General features: G+C 46.0%; 1 protein-coding gene across 4 annotated transcripts in view; it reads right to left on the bottom strand.

Moving 5' to 3' along the window:
- The window catches only part of ARSG (arylsulfatase G), a 125,609-nt gene that overhangs the window by 9,262 nt on the left and 97,014 nt on the right, over positions 1-19,333 (bottom strand). For all 4 annotated transcript variants that reach the window (XM_033961193.1, XM_033961190.1, XM_033961192.1 and 1 more), the window contains one exon: positions 13,274-13,394. In XM_033961193.1, coding sequence (XP_033817084.1) covers positions 13,274-13,394 — 121 coding nt within the window. The remainder of the gene's footprint in view (positions 1-13,273; positions 13,395-19,333) is intronic.

A 19,333-nucleotide genomic window follows, 5' to 3' on the forward strand; every position in this document is an offset into this window, starting at 1 on the left:
ATTTACATTTTGGATTTGTAGGTACTTACCTCGTGCAAAGTTGTCATTTCTTTAATAAGACATTAACTATTTTTTTCTGCAGCCCTCCAAGTACCTACAAATCCAAAATGCGGCCCTGCAAAAGGTTTGAGTTTGAGACCGCTGATATAGACCGACTACACTTCTTTGGCTTGTTATTCCTGTAGTGTTGAGAATTCCCTTGTTCCTTCCTTATGTCATTTGGTGCCTGTTCTTTCCCTCTTGGCTGTATGAAGTATTTGAATCAGCGTTCAGATTTCTTTTGGGAATATCGTTACTAAGGCAACACTGGAGGACAGTGAAGAGAACTGCAAATGACTCATGTTTGCTCTTTGTACTGAGCAATGGATGCTCAAACCCCGCGGGTTAGGGTGTTTTTCCTTCTTATAAATTGCAAAAAAAAATAACAGGTAAATATTATATTGCAATTACATAGCTGCACTGAGGTTTCATTCATCTTTAGCTTCCCCTTTCCCAGCAGGACTTGTGGGATTTTTTCTGTTCATAGACTAGATACATCTTTTTATCATCTTCTTAGCGAAATGTCTCTCACTGGAATAGAGAAGCTGATTCAAGAAATGCTCTCTCAGTTGTGCCAAATGTTAGGGGTTTTTTGACACCTTTAGGACCCCCAACAAAACTGCAGTGCTCGAAGGCAGCAACCACTCCAAAACAGCTTCTCTTGAAGCATCCTTAACATTTAAGGCTCTCTCTGGGTCTCCACACTGTGCTAGCATTCAGGAGCGAGAAACCGGTCTGGCAAGGAACGGGCGAACTCCAGAGCATAACCGTCCCGAATCACCTCCAGAACCCACTGATTGGACATGATGTCTGCCCACTTGGGATAAAAATCCCGCAGCCGGGCACCCACCGTAATCAAGACAGGTGCCGGCAAGGAGTCATTGGACAGGATGGGCAGCAGGGGACACGGCGGGGGCACTAGCAGGCCCCCGGTGGGCCCCACGAAAGGACTGCATGCGCTGGAAGAATCTGCCTCTAGAGAGCCCAGAAGATGGAAAAGAGGCGGCCACTCTACCAGGGCGGAAGTGGTGGAAATCAAGCCCACGAGCAGAGCCACCTCGAGCCAGCAACCTAGGCCCATCCTCAGGCAAGCGAGGTACTCTGGAATCAGTGAGAGTCTGAACCAACCTGTCCAGGTCCTCACCAAACCACAAAGATCCTTTAAAAGGAAACTCTGTCAACTTAGCTTTGGATGCCAAAGCCGCCAACCAAGCGCAAAGCCACAAGGTATGGCGTGCTGCAACTCCAAAGGCCAAAGGCTTGGCAGAAGCTCGCAAGAGGTCATACATGGCATCCGAGAGATAAGAAGCTCCCAATTCGAGGGGGAGGTAATCAAAACTCTGTTTAAGGAGGGACTCCAACTTACGTTCCTCCGGGTCCTTCAAGGCCGCACTGCCCTCAACAGGCACGGTATGCCTCTTAGAAATGGCCGAGACCACTGCGTCCACTACGGGTGACTTCAAAGTGTCCCAATCCCCTTCAGGAATGGTATACAGGCGGGCCATGGAGCACGCAAAATGAAAAGGGGCTTCCGGCACCTGCTACTGTACGAGCATAATATCCTGAATATCCTAATGCATAGGAAAAGAGTGGGAAGCAGAGCGGATCCCCTTACACAAGGGGTCTACCGTATGCGGGAGCTCCGACACAGTGTCCTCAAAACGAGGATACCTGCAGAATTAACACACGAAGCTCATCCCATAGTAACATATAGTAACATAGTAGATGACGGCAGATAAAGACCCGAATGGTCCATCCAGTCTGCCCAACCTGATTCAATTTAAATTTTTTTTATTTTTTATTTTTAATTTTTCTTCTTAGCTATTTCTGGGCAAGAATCCAAAGCTTTACCCGGTACTGTGCTTGGGTTCCAACTGCCGAAATCTCTGTTAAGACTTACTCCAGCCCATCTACACCCTCCCAGCCATTGAAGCCCTCCCATGCCCATCCTCCACCAAACGGCCATACACAGACACAGGCCGTGCAAGTCTGCCCAGTAACTGGCCTAGTTCAATATTTAATATTATTTTCTGATTCTAAATCTTCTGTGTTCATCCCACACTTCTTTGAACTCAGTCACAGTTTTACTCTCCACCACCTCTCTCGGGAGCGCATTCCAGGCATCCACTACCCTCTCCGTAAAGTAGAATTTTCTAACATTGCCCCTGAATCTACCACCCCTCAACCTCAAATTATGTCCTCTGGTTTTACCATTTTCCTTTCTCTGGAAAAGATTTTGTTCTACGTTAATACCCTTCAAGTATTTGAACTTCTGAATCATGTCTCCCCTGTCTCTCCTTTCTTCTAGGGCAGGGATCTCAAAGTCCCTCCCTGAGGGCTGCAATCCAGTCGGGTTTTCAGGATTTCCTCAATGACTATGCATTGAAAGCAGTGCATGCACATAGATCTCATGCATAGTCATTGGGGAAATCCTGAAAACCCGACTGGATTGCGGCCCTCAAGGAGGGACTTTGAGACCCCTGCTCTAGGGTAAACATATTCAGGGCTTCCAGTCTCTCCTCATACGTCTTCTGGCGCAAGCCTCCTATCATTTTCGTCGCCCTCCTCTGGACCGCCTCAAGTCTTCTTACGTCTTTCACCAGATACAGTCTCCAAAACTGAACACAATACTCCAAGTGGGGCCTCAACAATGATCTGTACAGGGGCATCAACACCTTCTTCCTTCTACTGACTACGCCTCTCTTTATACAGCCCAGCATCCTTCTGGCAGCAGCCACTGCCTTGTCACACTGTTTTTCGCCTTTAGATCTTCGGACAGTATAACCCCAAGGTCCCTCTCCCCGTCCGTGCATATCAGCTTCTCTCCTCCCAGCATATACGGTTCCTTCCTATTATTAATCCCCAAATGCATTACTCTGCATTTCTTTGCTGAAAAATGTGCACCACAGATGCATCTTTGCCAGCTGGGGGATGCTCGAAGCCCTTGCTGGCAGAATCCGACCCCCCCCCCCCCAAGAGGATTCTGGAATTCTCCCATAGGGTCCAGGTCCTCATCAATAACATCTTGCTCCTCTAGATAAAAATCCTCATCCCAAACTAAACTAAACTAAACTAAACCTTGGGTTTATATACCGCACCATCTCCACGAATGCGGAGCTCGGCACGGTTTACAGGAAGAAGGATGAGAGAGGAACTACAGTGGAGAGATTAAAGAGTTAGGTGTAAAGGGGGAAGGTGAGAGGCCTAAGAGAGGGGAAGTGTTACAGTTTTGAGAATAGCCAGGTTTTTAGGTGTTTGCGGAAGAGTTGGAGGGAGCTTGAGGTTCGGAGTGGGGAGGTGAGGTTATTCCTGATCTCAGTGATTCTAAAGGGGAGGGATGACCCAAGTTTGCCTGCATGGGAAATACCTTTTATGGAAGGGAAGGATAGTTTAAAAATTTGGGAGGATCTGGAGGAAGTAGGGGTTGGGGAGTTCCAGGATAGAGGGATAACGGCAGGAAGGATGCCATGTAGGATCTTGTAGGCCAGACATGCACATTTGAAGTGGATCCTGGGGATTACTGGGAGCCAATGGAGCTTAGACAGGAGTGGTGAGATGTGATCAAATTTGCTTTTCGCGAAAACAAGCTTAGCTGCGGCGTTCTGAATCCGCTGAAGTCTGTGGAGGCTTTTCTTGGTTAGGCTGAGGTAGATAGAATTGCAATAATCCAATCTGGAGAGGATGATGGATTGTACTAGGACTGCGAAGTGTTTTTGGTGAAAATAGGGTCTGACTTTCCTTAGCATGTGAAGGCTGAAGAAGCATTTCTTCACCAGGGATTGGAGATGTTCGTTGAAGGATAGAGAAGAGTCTAAGGTGACACCCAGAACTTTGCTTGAGAACTCGAGCTGTAATGGGGGGCCGGAGGACAATGGGATGGAGGAAGGTAGATGGTCTAATTTTGGGCCGAGCCAAAGGAGTTTTGTTTTGGACTCGTTTAGTTTCATATGCATTGTGAATGCCCAGGATTGGAGGTTCTTTATGCATGAGGATATGTTCGTGGAGAGGTTAGTGAGGTTCGAGTCGGTCTCAAGGAGGACGAGAAAGTCATCAGCGTAAGTGTAAAGAGTTTCAAGGGGGGATAGTTGGAGTAGTTTCAGGGAGGACAAGAGACCCTCGGGTGTTTGGATGAGAGAGGATTAGAGGGAGCAAAACCACCGCTGTGTGGGGCTGCACCACGGAAAACGTCGAGAGTAAACCCCCTCCCCTCAAACCTCCAGAGTGGACACGGAACCTCCTGCCGCCAGCACATAAGATTTACAAAGTGCTAACATAAATTCAGGGGGAAAGACCCCTGGCAGCCCCAAGGGACTCCCTGCCCCAGCAGGGGACCCTGTCATACCTTGCCCCTGTATTTCCAGAACAGGGGGAAGGTCATCTGAGGTTCCCACCGAAAATGGACCCAAAACCGCCAAAATCAGAGTTCCTGCGGCCTACTGCATCTAAAAAGCCTGGGACTTTCCTGAGGCTGAGGAACCGACCAACGCGAAAAGGGAATCCCCAGCCGGACCGGCGGTAAGGGAATCCTTTCTCCCAGACCGGCGGCAGCTGGGAACCCTCCGCGTGGGCATCGGGGGAAGATTGGGCTTCCCTGTGATCTGAAGCCAACTCGCAAGGCACCATCAGCGGGGCGCCCTGGCTGCCGGCATCCGCTGCCGGCGAGCCTGCCCCACTGCTCCAGCCTGCACAATGCTTGCACAGGCCGGCCGCGAGTACAATGAGCACTTTTTCACTTTAAAAGTGCTCATTTTGCCGGAAAACACCCTATCTGAAAGAAAAAGTGTCGGTTAGTAGAGAAAAACACAAATAGGCAGTTTTACAGGGAAATGAGCCCTGTAGACCGGCACACCTCAAGATTTTTTTTTTTCTTTTAAATCAGAACAGACTCCACAGCTCTCAAAGTTGGAGGGCTGACCAATCAGGGGGCCAGGCCGCCTGCTGAGGCACATCTACAAAAATATGGGAGATGGAGGAAGGTGGGGGGAGGGACTCAGCACAAGACCCACCGAGTTTAACACCCCCGAGGTTGGAAGGATCCCCAAACAGGACACGTCTAAGCTCTATCTGGCAAAAAAGGGAAATCAGGAGTCCAAAAACAAAGTTCCAACAGTGCTAAGCGGGGAGCTGAAATTAGCCTTACCACCTGCTACCGGAGACTGAGGAAGACTTGATTAGTAGCGGGGAAGCTATACTGATATACAAGTTTGATCTCAGTCTCCACCTGCTAGTAGTAGTGAGGTATAATACCCATCTGTAAAGGAACTATACCGGTCTACCAGGCGATACAGCACAAAATTTTTTTTTCAACATTTGACGAATGTGGTGCACATTTGTATGGACACTGGTGTTGATTACGTAAAGCCTGTGTGTTATTTAAAATCACAAGAAAGTTAAATTTAAATACTCCAAACTTGTAGTGATTTGAGCAATACAATAATACGGTAACTCAAGGGTCTTGGCATGGATTGCGACTAGGTTGCATTCTTTACGCATGGGCTGACAAAATTGTTTATTTAAGCAAGCGAAGGTACATGAACAGTGAGCTTCCACATCTATTAAAGAAGTATCTTTTAAAATGTTGGCAGCATGCAGCTTTTTTGTCAATTATTACTGTACTGGCTGCCCAGGATATTAGCAGTAGAAAAGGATGGAAAACTACTGACATGATAACAGTAAGGGAAGCAAAATGACACTGCTGCAAAAACATTAAAAAAAAAAATAAATTTAAGCAAATTAGTGTAGAATTGATTATAACAATGTCCAAACCAGAGATGCATTGTGAAATGTGTGCACCCACAAAATGTACAAAGACTGATGTGTCTTTTATTAGGCCTATTTAAGAATAATCCAGAGCCCAAGGGTACCTAATTTTAATCAATCTGCAAGGGAGAAGAGGTGGGATGAGATAGGAGTGGCAGCGACACCCACAAACCTCATATGGAACATTGCCTTCTTTAGATCTTTGCTGTCCGTCTGAATATTTTATTCTGCTCATCAGCTTTACTTATCTGTTCTCTGGTTCTCTTTTGCTCATTATCTCTCATCTTTCTTCTTCAAACTTCCCTATATTCCATGCGCTTTTCCCTTTCTGTGTCTTTATGTATTGCTGGTCACCATCTCTGTACTTTTCTCATCCTCTGCTCTGTCCCTTTTATGAAATATTTTTGCTCATCTTGATCTTCTTTTTACTTTCTTCAGAGCTGTATCTCCACTCTGCCACTCTTCCGTCTCATATGCTCTGTAATGTCCTTCTTTCTTCTCCCCTTCCTTTCCCTTCCCCGCTCTTTTCTTTTTGTTCTCCTCCCTCCCAGGACAACCTGGAAATTGGCAGCATGGTTCAGCAACCTCATTGGTTTATTTCTTGTGCGCCCTTCTGTTCTTACAAAGGAGGATTGAAGGAGTAGAATCAACACAGAAGAAATGGCATTGTCTCATCCTGGAGAGGAATTTCAGCCAGAATGGATGGTGTCAATGAAAAGTGATTTGGGATGATTTTTCAAATGCTACAGAGCAGATAGTATCCATCCATCCATCAAAGAAAAGGTGAAGTCAATTCTGCAACAGACTGGCTAATCAACTGAAGTAGGTTTTTTAAATTAGGGTCATTGGGGAGAGGTGATAAAAGCCCCCAGGCAAGTAAAATATAAAATACCTCAATTAGAAATTTACAAAAGGCCAGAATCTGCATATGGGAATGCTAATAGAAACAGAAAAACATAGAAACATGATGGTAGATAAAGGCCAAATGGCCCATTGAGTCTGCCCATCCGCAGTAACCATTATCTATTCCTCTCTAAGAGACCCCCACATGCCTATCCCCCACGTCTCTGTCTCCACCACCTCTACCGGGAGACTGTTCCACTCATCTACCCCCCTTTCTGTAAAAAAGTATTTCCTTAGATTACTCTTCAGCCTATCTCCTCTTAACTTCATCCTATGCCCTCTCATTCCAGAGCATCCTTTCAAATGAAAGAGACACGACTCATGTGCCATTTACACCACATAGGTATTTAAACGTCTATCATGTCTCCCCTCTCCTGCCTTTCATCCAAAGTATAAATATTGAGATCTTTAAGTCTGTCCCCATACGCCTTATGAAGAAGACCACAAACCATTTTAGTAGCCTTCCTCTAGACCAACTCCATCCTTTTTATATCTTTTTGAAGGTGCGGCCTCCAGAATTGTACACAATATTCCAAATGAGGTCTCACCAGAGTCTTATACAGGGCCATCAATACCTCCTTTTTTCTAATAGCCATACCTCTTCCTATGCACCTTAGCATCCTTCTAGCTTTCACCATCACCTTTTCAACCTGATTGGCCACCTTAAGATCATCACATACAATCATACCCAAGTCCCGCTCTTCTGTCGTACACATAAGTTCTTCACCCCCTAAACTGTACCATTCCTTCAAATTTTGCACCCCAAATGCATGGCCTTGCATTTCTTAGCATTAAATTTTAGCTGCCAAATTTCAGCCCATTCTTCAAGTTTCGCTAGATCTTTCTTCTTGTTATTCACACCATCTGGGGTGTCTACACTGTTGCAGATTTTGGTATCATCCACAAAGAGGCAAATCTTACCTGACAGACCTTCAGCAATATCGCTTATAAAAATGTTAAAAAAGAACAGGCCTAAGAACAGAACCTTGAGGCACACCACTGATAACATCCCTTTCCTCAGAGCGATCTCCATTGACCACTACCCTCTGTCGCCTTCCACTCAACCAGTTCCTGACCCAGCCAGCCACTTTGGGGCCTATCCCAAGGGCAGTGGCGTACCTAGGGGGGGGCGGGCCGCCCCGGGTACCAGCCCTAAGGGGGTGTTCCCGGCCTTGCCGTTCAGTCCCCCGCCACCCCCGAAGGACCGCTCGCCCCACTGACCTTCCTGCACCACCTGTGAAGCAGCCCGCAGCAGGATCGCGAAGTCAGCGTCAGCATCCCTGCGCTGCTTCCTGCGCCGCGATCCCGCCCCTCCTCTGACGTCAGAGGAGGGGCGGGACCGTGGCGCAGGAAGCAGCACAGGGATCGCTGACGCTGACTTCGCGATCCTGCTGCGGCTGTTCATAGGTGGTGCGGGGAGGCCAGGGGGGCGAGCGGTCCTTCGGGGTGGGTCGGGGCATCAGGCCTTCAGGGTGGGGCGGGCGGGCAGGCAAGCAGGCTTTCAAGGGGGAGGGGGGTGACAGGCAGGCAGGCAGGCCTTCAAGGGGGGACAGGCCTTCGGGGGGGGGTGCAGACCTTCAAGGGGTGCAGGCCTTCAAGGGGGGCAGGCAGGCCTTCAGGGGGGTGCAGGCCTTCGGGGGGGGTGTAGGCCTTTGGGGGGGTGCAGACCTTCAAGGGGGGTGCAGGCCTTCAAGGGGGGGAACAGGCCTTCAAGGGGGGAAAGGCAGGCAGGCCTTCAAGGGGGGGGACAGGCCTACAAGGGGGGGGACAGGCCTACAAGGGGGGGACAGGCCTACAAGGGGGGGGACAGGCCTTCAAGGGGGGGTGCAGGCCTTCAAGGGGGGGGCAGGCCTTCAAGGGGGGGACAGGCCTTCAAGGGGGGGCAAGGCAGGCAGGCAGGCCTTAAAGGGGGGACAGGCCTACAAGGGGGGGACAGGCCTACAAGGGGGTGGGACAGGCCTTCAAGGGGGGGGACAGGCCTTCGGGGGGGGTGCAGACCTTCAAGGGAGTGCAGGCCTTCGGGGGGGGTGCAGTCCTTCAAGGGGGTGCAGGCCTTCAAGGGGGGGAAAGGCAGTCAGGCAGGCTTCAAGGGGGGACAGGCCTACAAGGGGGGGGGAGAAGCTACAAGGGGGTGGGACAGGCCTTCGGGGGGGTGCAGGCCTTCGGGGGGTGCAGACCTTCAAGGGGGGGACAGGCAGGCAGGCCTTCAAGGGGGGGACAGGCCTACAAGGGGAAGGGACAGGCCTTCAAGGGGGGTGCAGGCCTTCAAGGTGGGACAGGCAGACCTTTGGGGGGGGACCATGATTTAGAAGTACACGGAGGGAAGGGGGTGTTCAAAGAGACATGCATATGCCAAACTTTAGGGGGGGGGAAGAAATAATGGGTCTGAAAATAGAGGAGAGGGAGAGAGATGATGGACCATGGGATTTAGGGAGGGAAGGAACAGAAAGGGAGAGAAATTGGACACAAGGGATGGTGTGGAGGAGGGATAGAGATACTGGATAGGAGGGTAATTAGGAAAAGAAACGGAGAGATGGTGGACTCTGGGATGGTGGGGAAGGAGGGAGAGATGCCGGATGAAAGGGTATTTAAGAAAAGGTGGATCTGTGGAGGGAGATGAAAAAAAGGAAAGATACCAGACTTCCTGGGAAGGGAAGGGAAATGGAAAGGGAGGACAGAGTTGGCAGATGGATGGTTAGCATGCAGAAAGAAGGAGACCCTGGCAAGCAAGTTATCAGAAGAAAACCAGAGCCTTGGACCAACAAGATTTGAAATATAACCAGACAACAAAAGGTAGAAAAATTAATTTTATTTTCTGTTTTGTGATTATAACATGTCAGATTTGAAATGTGTATCCTGCCAGAGCTGGTGTTGGACTGCAAACGTGAGCTAGGATTTAACAGAAAGAGGAAAAGTCCTTTTTGTTTCTTTATTTTATTTACACCACAGCGCCAGTGTGGTTAGGAGAAGCCAAAGGGGGTGAAAAAGCTATAAAACCCACCAGGAGTTTTGAAAAAAATCACCCAACTGGGCAGGAAAATCGAATTGAAAAACCAATTCAATAGGGCTGAATCGAATCAAAATTTTTTTTTCCTGTATCTGGCAGCATTAGTTTGCGCTACTGTCTTAGACTTTAGGACCTGGGATTGGGGAGAGATGGCATCCTCAGTACTTTATAATGCAAGTGAAACGAGGATTTGGTCAGACTTTTGAAGGGTCTGCAGAAAAAAAATATTGTATAGGCCGGGGACATGAGACAGCAGGAAATGGGAACTTTTCTTCCTTCTATTTTTGTGAATGGAAAGGCTGAGGATGTCAGAGAGGTCAGTTAAAATATGTGCTTTATAAGAAAATATAATAATGTGTTTTATAAAGTTTATAGCATAGCTGGCCTACCCAGTGAGGTGTTCCTAGTGGTGATGGTGGCAGCGTGTCAATGTGTTGAGAGGAAGAGGTGGTCTGGGAAATTCTGCTGAGCAAACTCCGGGCCCATTTCCACCCCCCAGTTAGTCCACTCCACTCAACTGATTCACACACTGAGTGGGTCTTTGGGTGTTGTTTTGGGATCTCTTCCAGTGGTTTATCTCCTTCTGGTCCAAGGAAGGAAACTTTGTTATCCTTAGCATTGACCTACAGAATATGTTTGTAACAGCGCTGCTTGTGTGGCATTAGGCTATGTAGTGATCGAAAGAAAAAAACAGACCTTTGCACATTTTTGCACTATATGGTGGGTGTATGAGGAGATTCACATTTCCTGCACAGCTAAGTCCATGTGAAGTTACCTTGTGCTGTATTTGACATCTAGCAAGGTCTCTGTTTGAAAGGAAAGATCTAAACTTAAAAATGAAGTGGCCAGAAGTTATGGTAAAAGCAGATAGTGTAGCTGGTTTTAAGAAAGATTTGGACAAATTCCTGGAGGAAAAGTCCATAATCTGTTATTAAGACATGGTGGAAGTGTCTGCTTGCCCTGGATCGGTAGCATGGAATGTTGCTACTCTTTGGGTTTTGACCAGGTATTAGTGTCCTGGATTGGCTACCATGAGAATGGGCTACTGGGCATGATGGACCATTGGTCTGACCCAGTTAGGCTATTCTTATGTTATGTTCTCATCTGTAGGGGCCTTTGTTTTCACTTCTTATTTTAATGTATTTTTTTTCTGGGAACTTATCAGTGTTTTTTATAATGGGAACAAAAATGGAAGAGAATTAATGTGTGTGGAATGGGGGGTAACTAATTTCTTCAGCTAAATAATTCAATCCACTTCAAACAGACATAGGAGAACTTGTGCACCATTCACACACCCTCCAACCAAAAACGTCAAAAGAAAAAAAACTGTTCGACAACCTCCTAGCCATTCGAGCTGCAACACTCGACCCCCAACTCTACAACCAATTGATATCAACCACAGACTGCAAAACCTTCAAAAAGAAATAAAAACCCTTCTATTCAAAAAACACATAAAACCGAACTAACACAATCAGAACTGTCCCAAGCATCACCTGCAACTACTCCATATGTACTTCTAATGTCATGACAATTTAGACATAATTTATGTTATGTTATGTTTGGAATAATGGTTACATATATGAGGTTCAATAAAAGAAAATTTTCACTGCCTGTTTCTATTCTGACCATTTATTCCATTTCATGGTTATTGCAAAAAAAAAAAAAAAAAAAATTTTTTACATGGGGGGGGGGGTGTCAAAAAATGATGGGCCCCGGGTGCCACATACCCTAGGTACGCCACTGCCCAAGGGCACTCAGTTTATTTGTTAGACATCTGTGTGGAACACTGTCAAAGGCTTTGCTAAAATCTAAATACACCACATCTAGTGCACTCCCTCTATCCAATTCTCTGGTCACTCAGTCAAAGAAATTGATCAGATTTGTCTGACAAGACCTACTTCTAGTGAATCCATGTTGCCTCCGATCCTGTAATCCACAGGATTCCAGAAATTTCAGCATTCTCTGTTTTTGGTTTTTAAAAAAAAATATGTTAGTTGATAAGTGGAAATGCAAACGTGGCAAAGTGGCACTGCAAGATTCAAGGGCGAAGGGGAGCAATATTTAGAAGTTGATGAGGAATTTCTTAACATATATTTCTATTTTGAATTCACAGATGAAGGCCAGGGCAAAAGAAGCCCTTATATAGAAAGATAACCCTCTAGAAGTAGTACCACTACACTGCTGGTAGGGGGAATCATTAGCAACATTTTTTGGATAAATGGACTCCACATCCCATACACGCCTACCAGTCGTCCAACATATAGCTTCCAGCAAAACACACCATACCATCCTCACCATCCACACCACAGGCAAACCCCTCACACTCACCACCCATACACACCCCAATCACACATCAGCCCGAGAGAGCACAGAGACATCATCGCCTTAGTCCTGTAGCCATGTGGTGGATGCCAATTTCAAGCTACTACCGGCATTGTTCTTGTCTGTTTGTATTATTTCTGCACAGCATATACTCGCTGGGGTTACTGCATCTGATTTTTCATGGTTGAGTGTTACTGCCATCCTCCTGGGACTGCCTGTTTTGTTATTTGTTCATTCATACTGTTGTGCTGTAGCCTATGTTTCCTTGTTATGGTGCTGGCTGCTCTTTCAATAAAAATTATTTTTTTTAAAAAAGCAACATTTTGGATCCCGGGTCAGACAGTGCTGGCTCGACTGGGGATAGCTCCTGTCCGCCACCTAGACCACAGGTAATTTTAACAGTACAAGTGTAGAGAAGCCTCTAGGTCAGAGCTTGTGAGTAGGGTGAGGGTACCTATTTGGGGGTCTACATAGACTGGAAAGCATCTCAGGTCTGAAAAGGCAAGATATCTGATAAGTTTCTCTAATCACAGCTTCCCAGACAGTCTAACAGTTGCTTTTTCTATAGATGGGCTGCTATTCTGGAATAAACTTCTTGGGCCTTTGTGATTGTGTCTGACTTTTCCGCAGCTTAACCCTTTATTTGGCATTGTTGTTCAGAAGCAACATGTGTCTTCTCTGGCTCTTATGGGAGATCTGCGTCTCCAAATGCTTGTTTACTTGGCACTGTTGCTCTCGTTCATCGTCAAGTTACATAAAGCAGCCGTTTCACAATCTGCCAATTAAAGGGTTAAAAAGACATGGAAAAACTCATTTGTTTTTGCAGGCTTTGCTAATATATGTTGATATTGCTGTTTACCCTTTTTTATGTGCAGGTCTGATCTACTTTGAGTTGTTATTTGCTTAGATTTGATATGTTTTATCTGGTAAGTGGATTACAAATTTTATCAATCAATCAATCAATGTAAGAAAACATATCGTCTTATTTGAGAAAGAAGGGCTTTCATCTTAGCAATAAAGCACAAAACAGCCCAGTGCAAATTCTACTATTGTAGGATTAAATGCCAGACATACCAATACTGCAAAACATTTCAAGTAGCCCATTTACTTTCAGTAATTTTATGCAGCTTTGCTTTATGTTAATGTGTTTCAATAGAATCAGATATTTAATTGTCCCTGTAAATATGTTAATGCAGCATGCATGATATTAAGAATTCCTAAGATATATTACCCCAGATTTACCTTGTGGCCTTCATGGGAATTCCCAAAGATAACCTGGGACACATCTAGACCATCAAAGTGCCGGTTAGAAGGAAGACTTATGTTTGCCAGGGAAGCCAAGGTGGGGAAGATGTCTAAAATACTAAAGAAAAAGGAAGCATTGGATAAGACCATCTGTTGCATTCATACCCTGCCTTCCCATCCCAAGAGATTAATCAGTCATTAGATGTATATCGGTAAACTAAGAGCTCCTTTTACGAAGGCGCGTTAGGGCCTTAACGTGCGGAATAATGTGCGCTAAAATGCCGTGCGCTCTAGCCGCTACCGCCTCCTCTTGAGCAGGCGGTCGTTTGTTGGCTTGCGTGCACTAAAAACACTAGCGCACTTTCGTAAAAGGAGCCCTAAAGCTAATGAATATTACCATGCATTGTAAGTGACACGTGACCCAAAGGTCTAAAACAGGACACACAGAATTTTGCAGACATTAAGGGCTCCTTTTCCTAAGCTGCGATAGCGTTTTTAGCGCACGCTGAATTGTCCCGTGCGCTAAACCCACGCTATGCGGCTAGAACTAACGCCAGCTCAATGCTGGCGTTAGCGTCTAGCGTGCGTGGCAATTCAGCATACGCTAAAACTGCTATCGCAGCTTTTGTAATAGGGTCCCTAAATTTGCTCTAAAAAATAAAAGTGAGTATTTTATCTGAAAACACTCCTGCCTGCAAAGACGCCAATATTTCAGGACGTCATGAAATGTCTGCACAGACGGTAATATTTCAGGATGTCAGGACATGACTGCAAAGACTGCAATATTTCAGGACGTCATGATATGTCTGCACAGACGGTAATATTTCAGGATGTCAGGACATGACTGCAAAGACTGCAATATTTCAGGACGTCATGATATGTCTGCACAGACAGTAATATTTCAGGATGTCAGGACATGACTGCAAAGACTGCAATATTTCAGGACGTCGTGATATGCCTGCACAGACAGTGATATTTCAGGATGTCAGGACATGGCTGCAAAGACTGCAATATTTCAGGACGTCATGATATGTCTGCACAGACAGTAATATTTCAGGATGTCAGGACATGGCTGCAAAGACCAATATTTCAGGACGTCGTGATATGCCTGCACAGACAGTAATATTTCAGGATGTCAGGACATGGCTGCAAAGACTGCAATATTTCAGGACGTCATGATATGTCTGCACAGACAGTAATATTTCAGGATGTCAGGACATGGCTGCAAAGACTGCAATATTTCAGGACGTCGTGATATGTCTGCACAGACAGTAATATTTCAGGATGTCAGGACATGGCTGCAAAGACTGCAATATTTCAGGACGTCATGATATGTCTGCACAGACAGTAATATTTCAGGATGTCAGGACATGGCTGCAAAGACTGCAATATTTCAGGACGTCATGATATGTCTGCACAGACAGTAATATTTCAGGATGTCAGGACATGGCTGCAAAGACTGCAATATTTCAGGACGTCATGATATGTCTGCACAGACGGTAATATTTCAGGATGTCAGGACATGACTGCAAAGACTGCAATATTTCAGGATGTTATGATATGTCTGCACAGACAGTAATATTTCAGGATGTCAGGACATGGCTGCAAAGACTGCAATATTTCAGGACGTCGTGATATGCCTGCACAGACGGCAATATTGGCAAACAGAGTCACGCACTGTTTACCAGAACATGAAGTTAGAAACAAAACTGCTTTTTTCTTGGCACCTTTTTAGTTCTCTGAACTCTGAGAAGAAGTTTTCAACCCCGCAGCAAGCGAGAGAGGTTCTTCCTGATAAATCTTCTGCTAGAGCACTCAGGTTTTACAGAACAGCTGACACTGCGGCAGTGTGAAAAACAGCTTCATTTCCGCTTGGCAGCTCTCAGATCAGGAAATGCCCGAGTACAAGGAAGTTCATGTTCGCACAGGATGACACACTGTTCAGACCATGCTACGGTTTTTGCATATTATTTACTTTAAGTTCAAAAATATCACATTTTCCCCAAAGCTAACCCTACTGATTTCAACACCTTTTGCATATAAATGGTTTTTCTAAAAGGTGGAAGTTTTAAAACACATATACACTTGACTAACTCTGGGTACACAAAACCAACTCATTTCGACAGGCACCTCCAAATTTCGCATATGGTGCTTAAAACTGTGCAAGTCCGTTGGTGTGTTAGCCGATGTACAAGCAGACCTTGTAATTGACACTAATTGGGGTTCTTTTACTAAGACACGCTAGCCGTTTTAGTGCACGCGAAATATTAGCGTGCGCTATACACTAACGTGTCCATTATAGTCTATGAATTTGTTAGCGTTTAGTGCACGCTAAAACAGCTAGCGCGCCTTAGCAAAAGTTACATGCAACTCAGAAAGCACGATTTGTAAAAAAGTATGCGCCAGTTGCAGCGCATGGACGGATCGGGAGCTTTGCTAAAAGTTAGGCACTGCATTACTGAATACGTCTGATGTGTGTGTAACTTAGGTGCAGGCATTTAGGCCTGGTTTTAGCTAAATGCCTGAGCCTTACTTAAGCATTGCACCCTGGTGCTTCAATAAAGGTACACACACACACCTTGTAGAATCACACCAAGTGCTAACATAAGAATTGCCATCTACGGATCAGACCTTAGGTCCATCAAGTCCGGCGATCCGCACACGCGGAGGCCCCGCCAGGTGTACCCTGGCATAGATTTAGTCCCCATATCACTCTGTGCTTCTCATAAGGAGATGTGCATCTAGTTTACCCTTAAATCCTAGAACGGTGGATTCCGCAATAACCTCCTCCGGGAGAGCATTCCAGGTGTCTACCACTTGTTGCGTGAAGCAGAACTTCCTGATATTTGTCCTGGACTTGTCCCCCTTAGCTTCAGTCCATGTCCTCTTGTCCGTGTCACATTGGACATTGTAACCTCCTCTGGGAGAGCATTCCAGGTGTCCACCACTCGTTGAGTGAAGCAGAACTTCCTGATATTTGTCCTGGACTTGTCCCCCCCTTAGCTTCAGTCCATGTCCTCTTGTCCGTGTCACATTGGACATTGTAACCTCCTCTGGGAGAGCATTCCAGGTGTCCACCACTCGTTGAGTGAAGCAGAACTTCCTGATATTTGTCCTGGACTTGTCCCCCCCTTAGCTTCAGTCCATGTCCTCTTGTCCGTGTCACATTGGACATTGTAACCTCCTCTGGGAGAGCATTCCAGGTGTCCACCACTCGTTGAGTGAAGCAGAACTTCCTGATATTTGTCCTGGACTTGTCCCCCCCTTAGCTTCAGTCCATGTCCTCTTGTCCGTGTCACATTGGACATTGTAACCTCCTCTGGGAGAGCATTCCAGGTGTCCACCACTCGTTGAGTGAAGCAGAACTTCCTGATATTTGTCCTGGACTTGTCCCCCCCTTAGCTTCAGTCCATGTCCTCTTGTCCGTGTCACATTGGACATTGTAACCTCCTCTGGGAGAGCATTCCAGGTGTCCACCACTCGTTGAGTGAAGCAGAACTTCCTGATATTTGTCCTGGACTTGTCCCCCCCTTAGCTTCAGTCCATGTCCTCTTGTCCGTGTCACATTGGACATTGTAACCTCCTCTGGGAGAGCATTCCAGGTGTCCACCACTCGTTGAGTGAAGCAGAACTTCCTGATATTTGTCCTGGACTTGTCCCCCCCTTAGCTTCAGTCCATGTCGTCTTGTCCGTGTCACATTGAACATTGTAACCTCCTCTGGGAGAGCATTCCAGGTGTCCACCACTCGTTGAGTGAAGCAGAACTTCCTGATATTTGTCCTGGACTTGTCCCCCCCTTAGCTTCAGTCCATGTCCTCTTATCCGTGTCACATTGGACATTGTAACCTCCTCTGGGAGAGCATTCCAGGTGTCCACCACTCGTTGAGTGAAGCAGAACTTCCTGATATTTGTCCTGGACTTGTCCCCCCCTTAGCTTCAGTCCATGTCCTCTTGTCCGTGTCACATTGGACATTGTAACCTCCTCTGGGAGAGCATTCCAGGTGTCCACCACTCGTTGAGTGAAGCAGAACTGCCTGATATTTGTCCTGGACTTGTCCCCCCCTTAGTTTCAGTCCATGTCCTCTTGTCCGTGTCACATTGGACATTGTAACCTCCTCTGGGAGAGCATTCCAGGTGTCCACCACTTGTTGCGTGAAGCAGAACTTCCTGATATTTGTCCTGGACTTGTCTCCTCTCAGCTTCATTCCATGTTCTTTTGTCCGTGTCACATTGGATATTGTAAATAACTGTTTTTCCTGCTCTATTTTGTCAATTCCTTTCAGTATTTTGAAAGTCTTGGTCAGATCCCCTCGCAGTCTACTCTTCCCAAGGGAGAACAGCCCCAGTCTCCTAAGTCATTCCTCGTAATCCAGGTTCTCCATACCTTTCACTAGCTTCGTTGCTCGTCTCTGTACCCTCTCCAGCAGTTTTATTTCCTTCTTTAGGTATGGAGACCAATGTTGGACGCAGTATTCCAAGTGTGGTCTGATCATCGCTCTATAAAGCGGCATTATAACTTTCTCTGATCTACTCGTGATTCCTTTCTTTATCATGCCTAGCATTCTATTTGCTTTCTTCGCCACCGCCACGCATTGCGCCGACGGTTTCAGGGTCCTATCTTATCAGTACGCCCAGGTCCCTTTCTTGTTTGGTCTTTCCCAGAGTTGCACCTAACATTCTATTCTTGTGTTCCTTATTCTTTCTGCCTAAATGCATCACTTTGTATTTGTATAAACTTCATCTGCCATTTCTCTGCCCATTTCTCCAGGTGACTCAAGTCGCTCTGGAGTTCCTCGCTATCCTTCTGGGTTCTGATTGCTCGGCATAGCTTTGTGTCGTTTGCAAACTTGATGATTTCACTGGATGTTTCCTCTTCTAGGTCATTGATGAAAATATTAAATAAGATGGGCCCAAGATGCCCTAGATGGCACCGATTTTTTTTTTTTTTTTTTTTTAATTCTTTATTCATTTTTAAAACTTCAATTGTGCACAAAAGATGATGCATTTACATAAAATATTAACATTATAGCACAATAAACTTAATAGAATAAAGACAAGACTTATTTTCCCCCACCCATTTACCAATTAGCCAACACCTCATAAAAATACCTGTAAACAACCTATCTAAACCTCTTAACCAATGCCAAAACATAACCCCCTCCCCGGATGCGCATGTTTTCCTCAGTTATATAAATAAATCAATCCTTACAATATTTAGTTAATGGTTCCCAAACTTCCATAAATTTTTTAAATAATATTTTATTGTATTATTTTATGACTGTATAACTTGTTTTCATGTAATTTTATTATGTTAACCGCTTAGAAATTAGATTAAGCGGTCAAAAAAATATTTTAATAAACTTGAAACTAGTATTTTAGCCGTTACATTAATGGGTGCTAGAAGTCTGGCTGGCTCCCTTAGTCCCTTGCCCCCCCCTCCTTCCCTTCCCGCGGTCCCGACAAACCTGCCGACTCTAGCAGCGTCTGCAGCACTCTACACACACTGCTTCGTGGCCTTCTACTGTCCTGATTTACTCTGGCACGTCCTTGATGACATCATCAGAGACGTGGCAGAGCAAATCAGGGCAGTAGAAGGCCCCGAAGTAGCGTATGTAGAGTGCTGCAGACAGTTTTGGAGTCTGGACTGCGGGAAGGGAAGAGGGGGCCGGTCAGACGTCGGGAAGGGATGGGAGGCCGCAAAAAACTTACTGTTTTTTTGCCACGAGAGAGCAGGGAGTCCAGCGCTGGCGGCCAGTCCTGCCACGAGTGGAGTTAGGTGCTGGAAGGCTAGGGACTCGCGCACTCCTGCCGCCACAGACATACACCTCACGGATCAGAGAAAACAGAACACGCAGGTAGGAGTGCGCTTGCGCGGCTAGGGTTTTATTATATAGGATGAGATGTTTTGCTTGTGTTTATAGTTTGTGTATGTATAGTATTTTGTACACCGCTTAAAGCAGTTTATAATTTTTGAAAATAAATAAATAATCTATTTATTCCCATCTCTAGATCATTGATAATTATGTTAAAAAGCAGTGGTCCCAGCAGAGACCTCTA

The sequence above is a fragment of the Geotrypetes seraphini genome, chromosome 10 (assembly GCF_902459505.1).
Source record: "Geotrypetes seraphini chromosome 10, aGeoSer1.1, whole genome shotgun sequence".
NCBI classification, from domain to species: domain Eukaryota; kingdom Metazoa; phylum Chordata; class Amphibia; order Gymnophiona; family Dermophiidae; genus Geotrypetes; species Geotrypetes seraphini.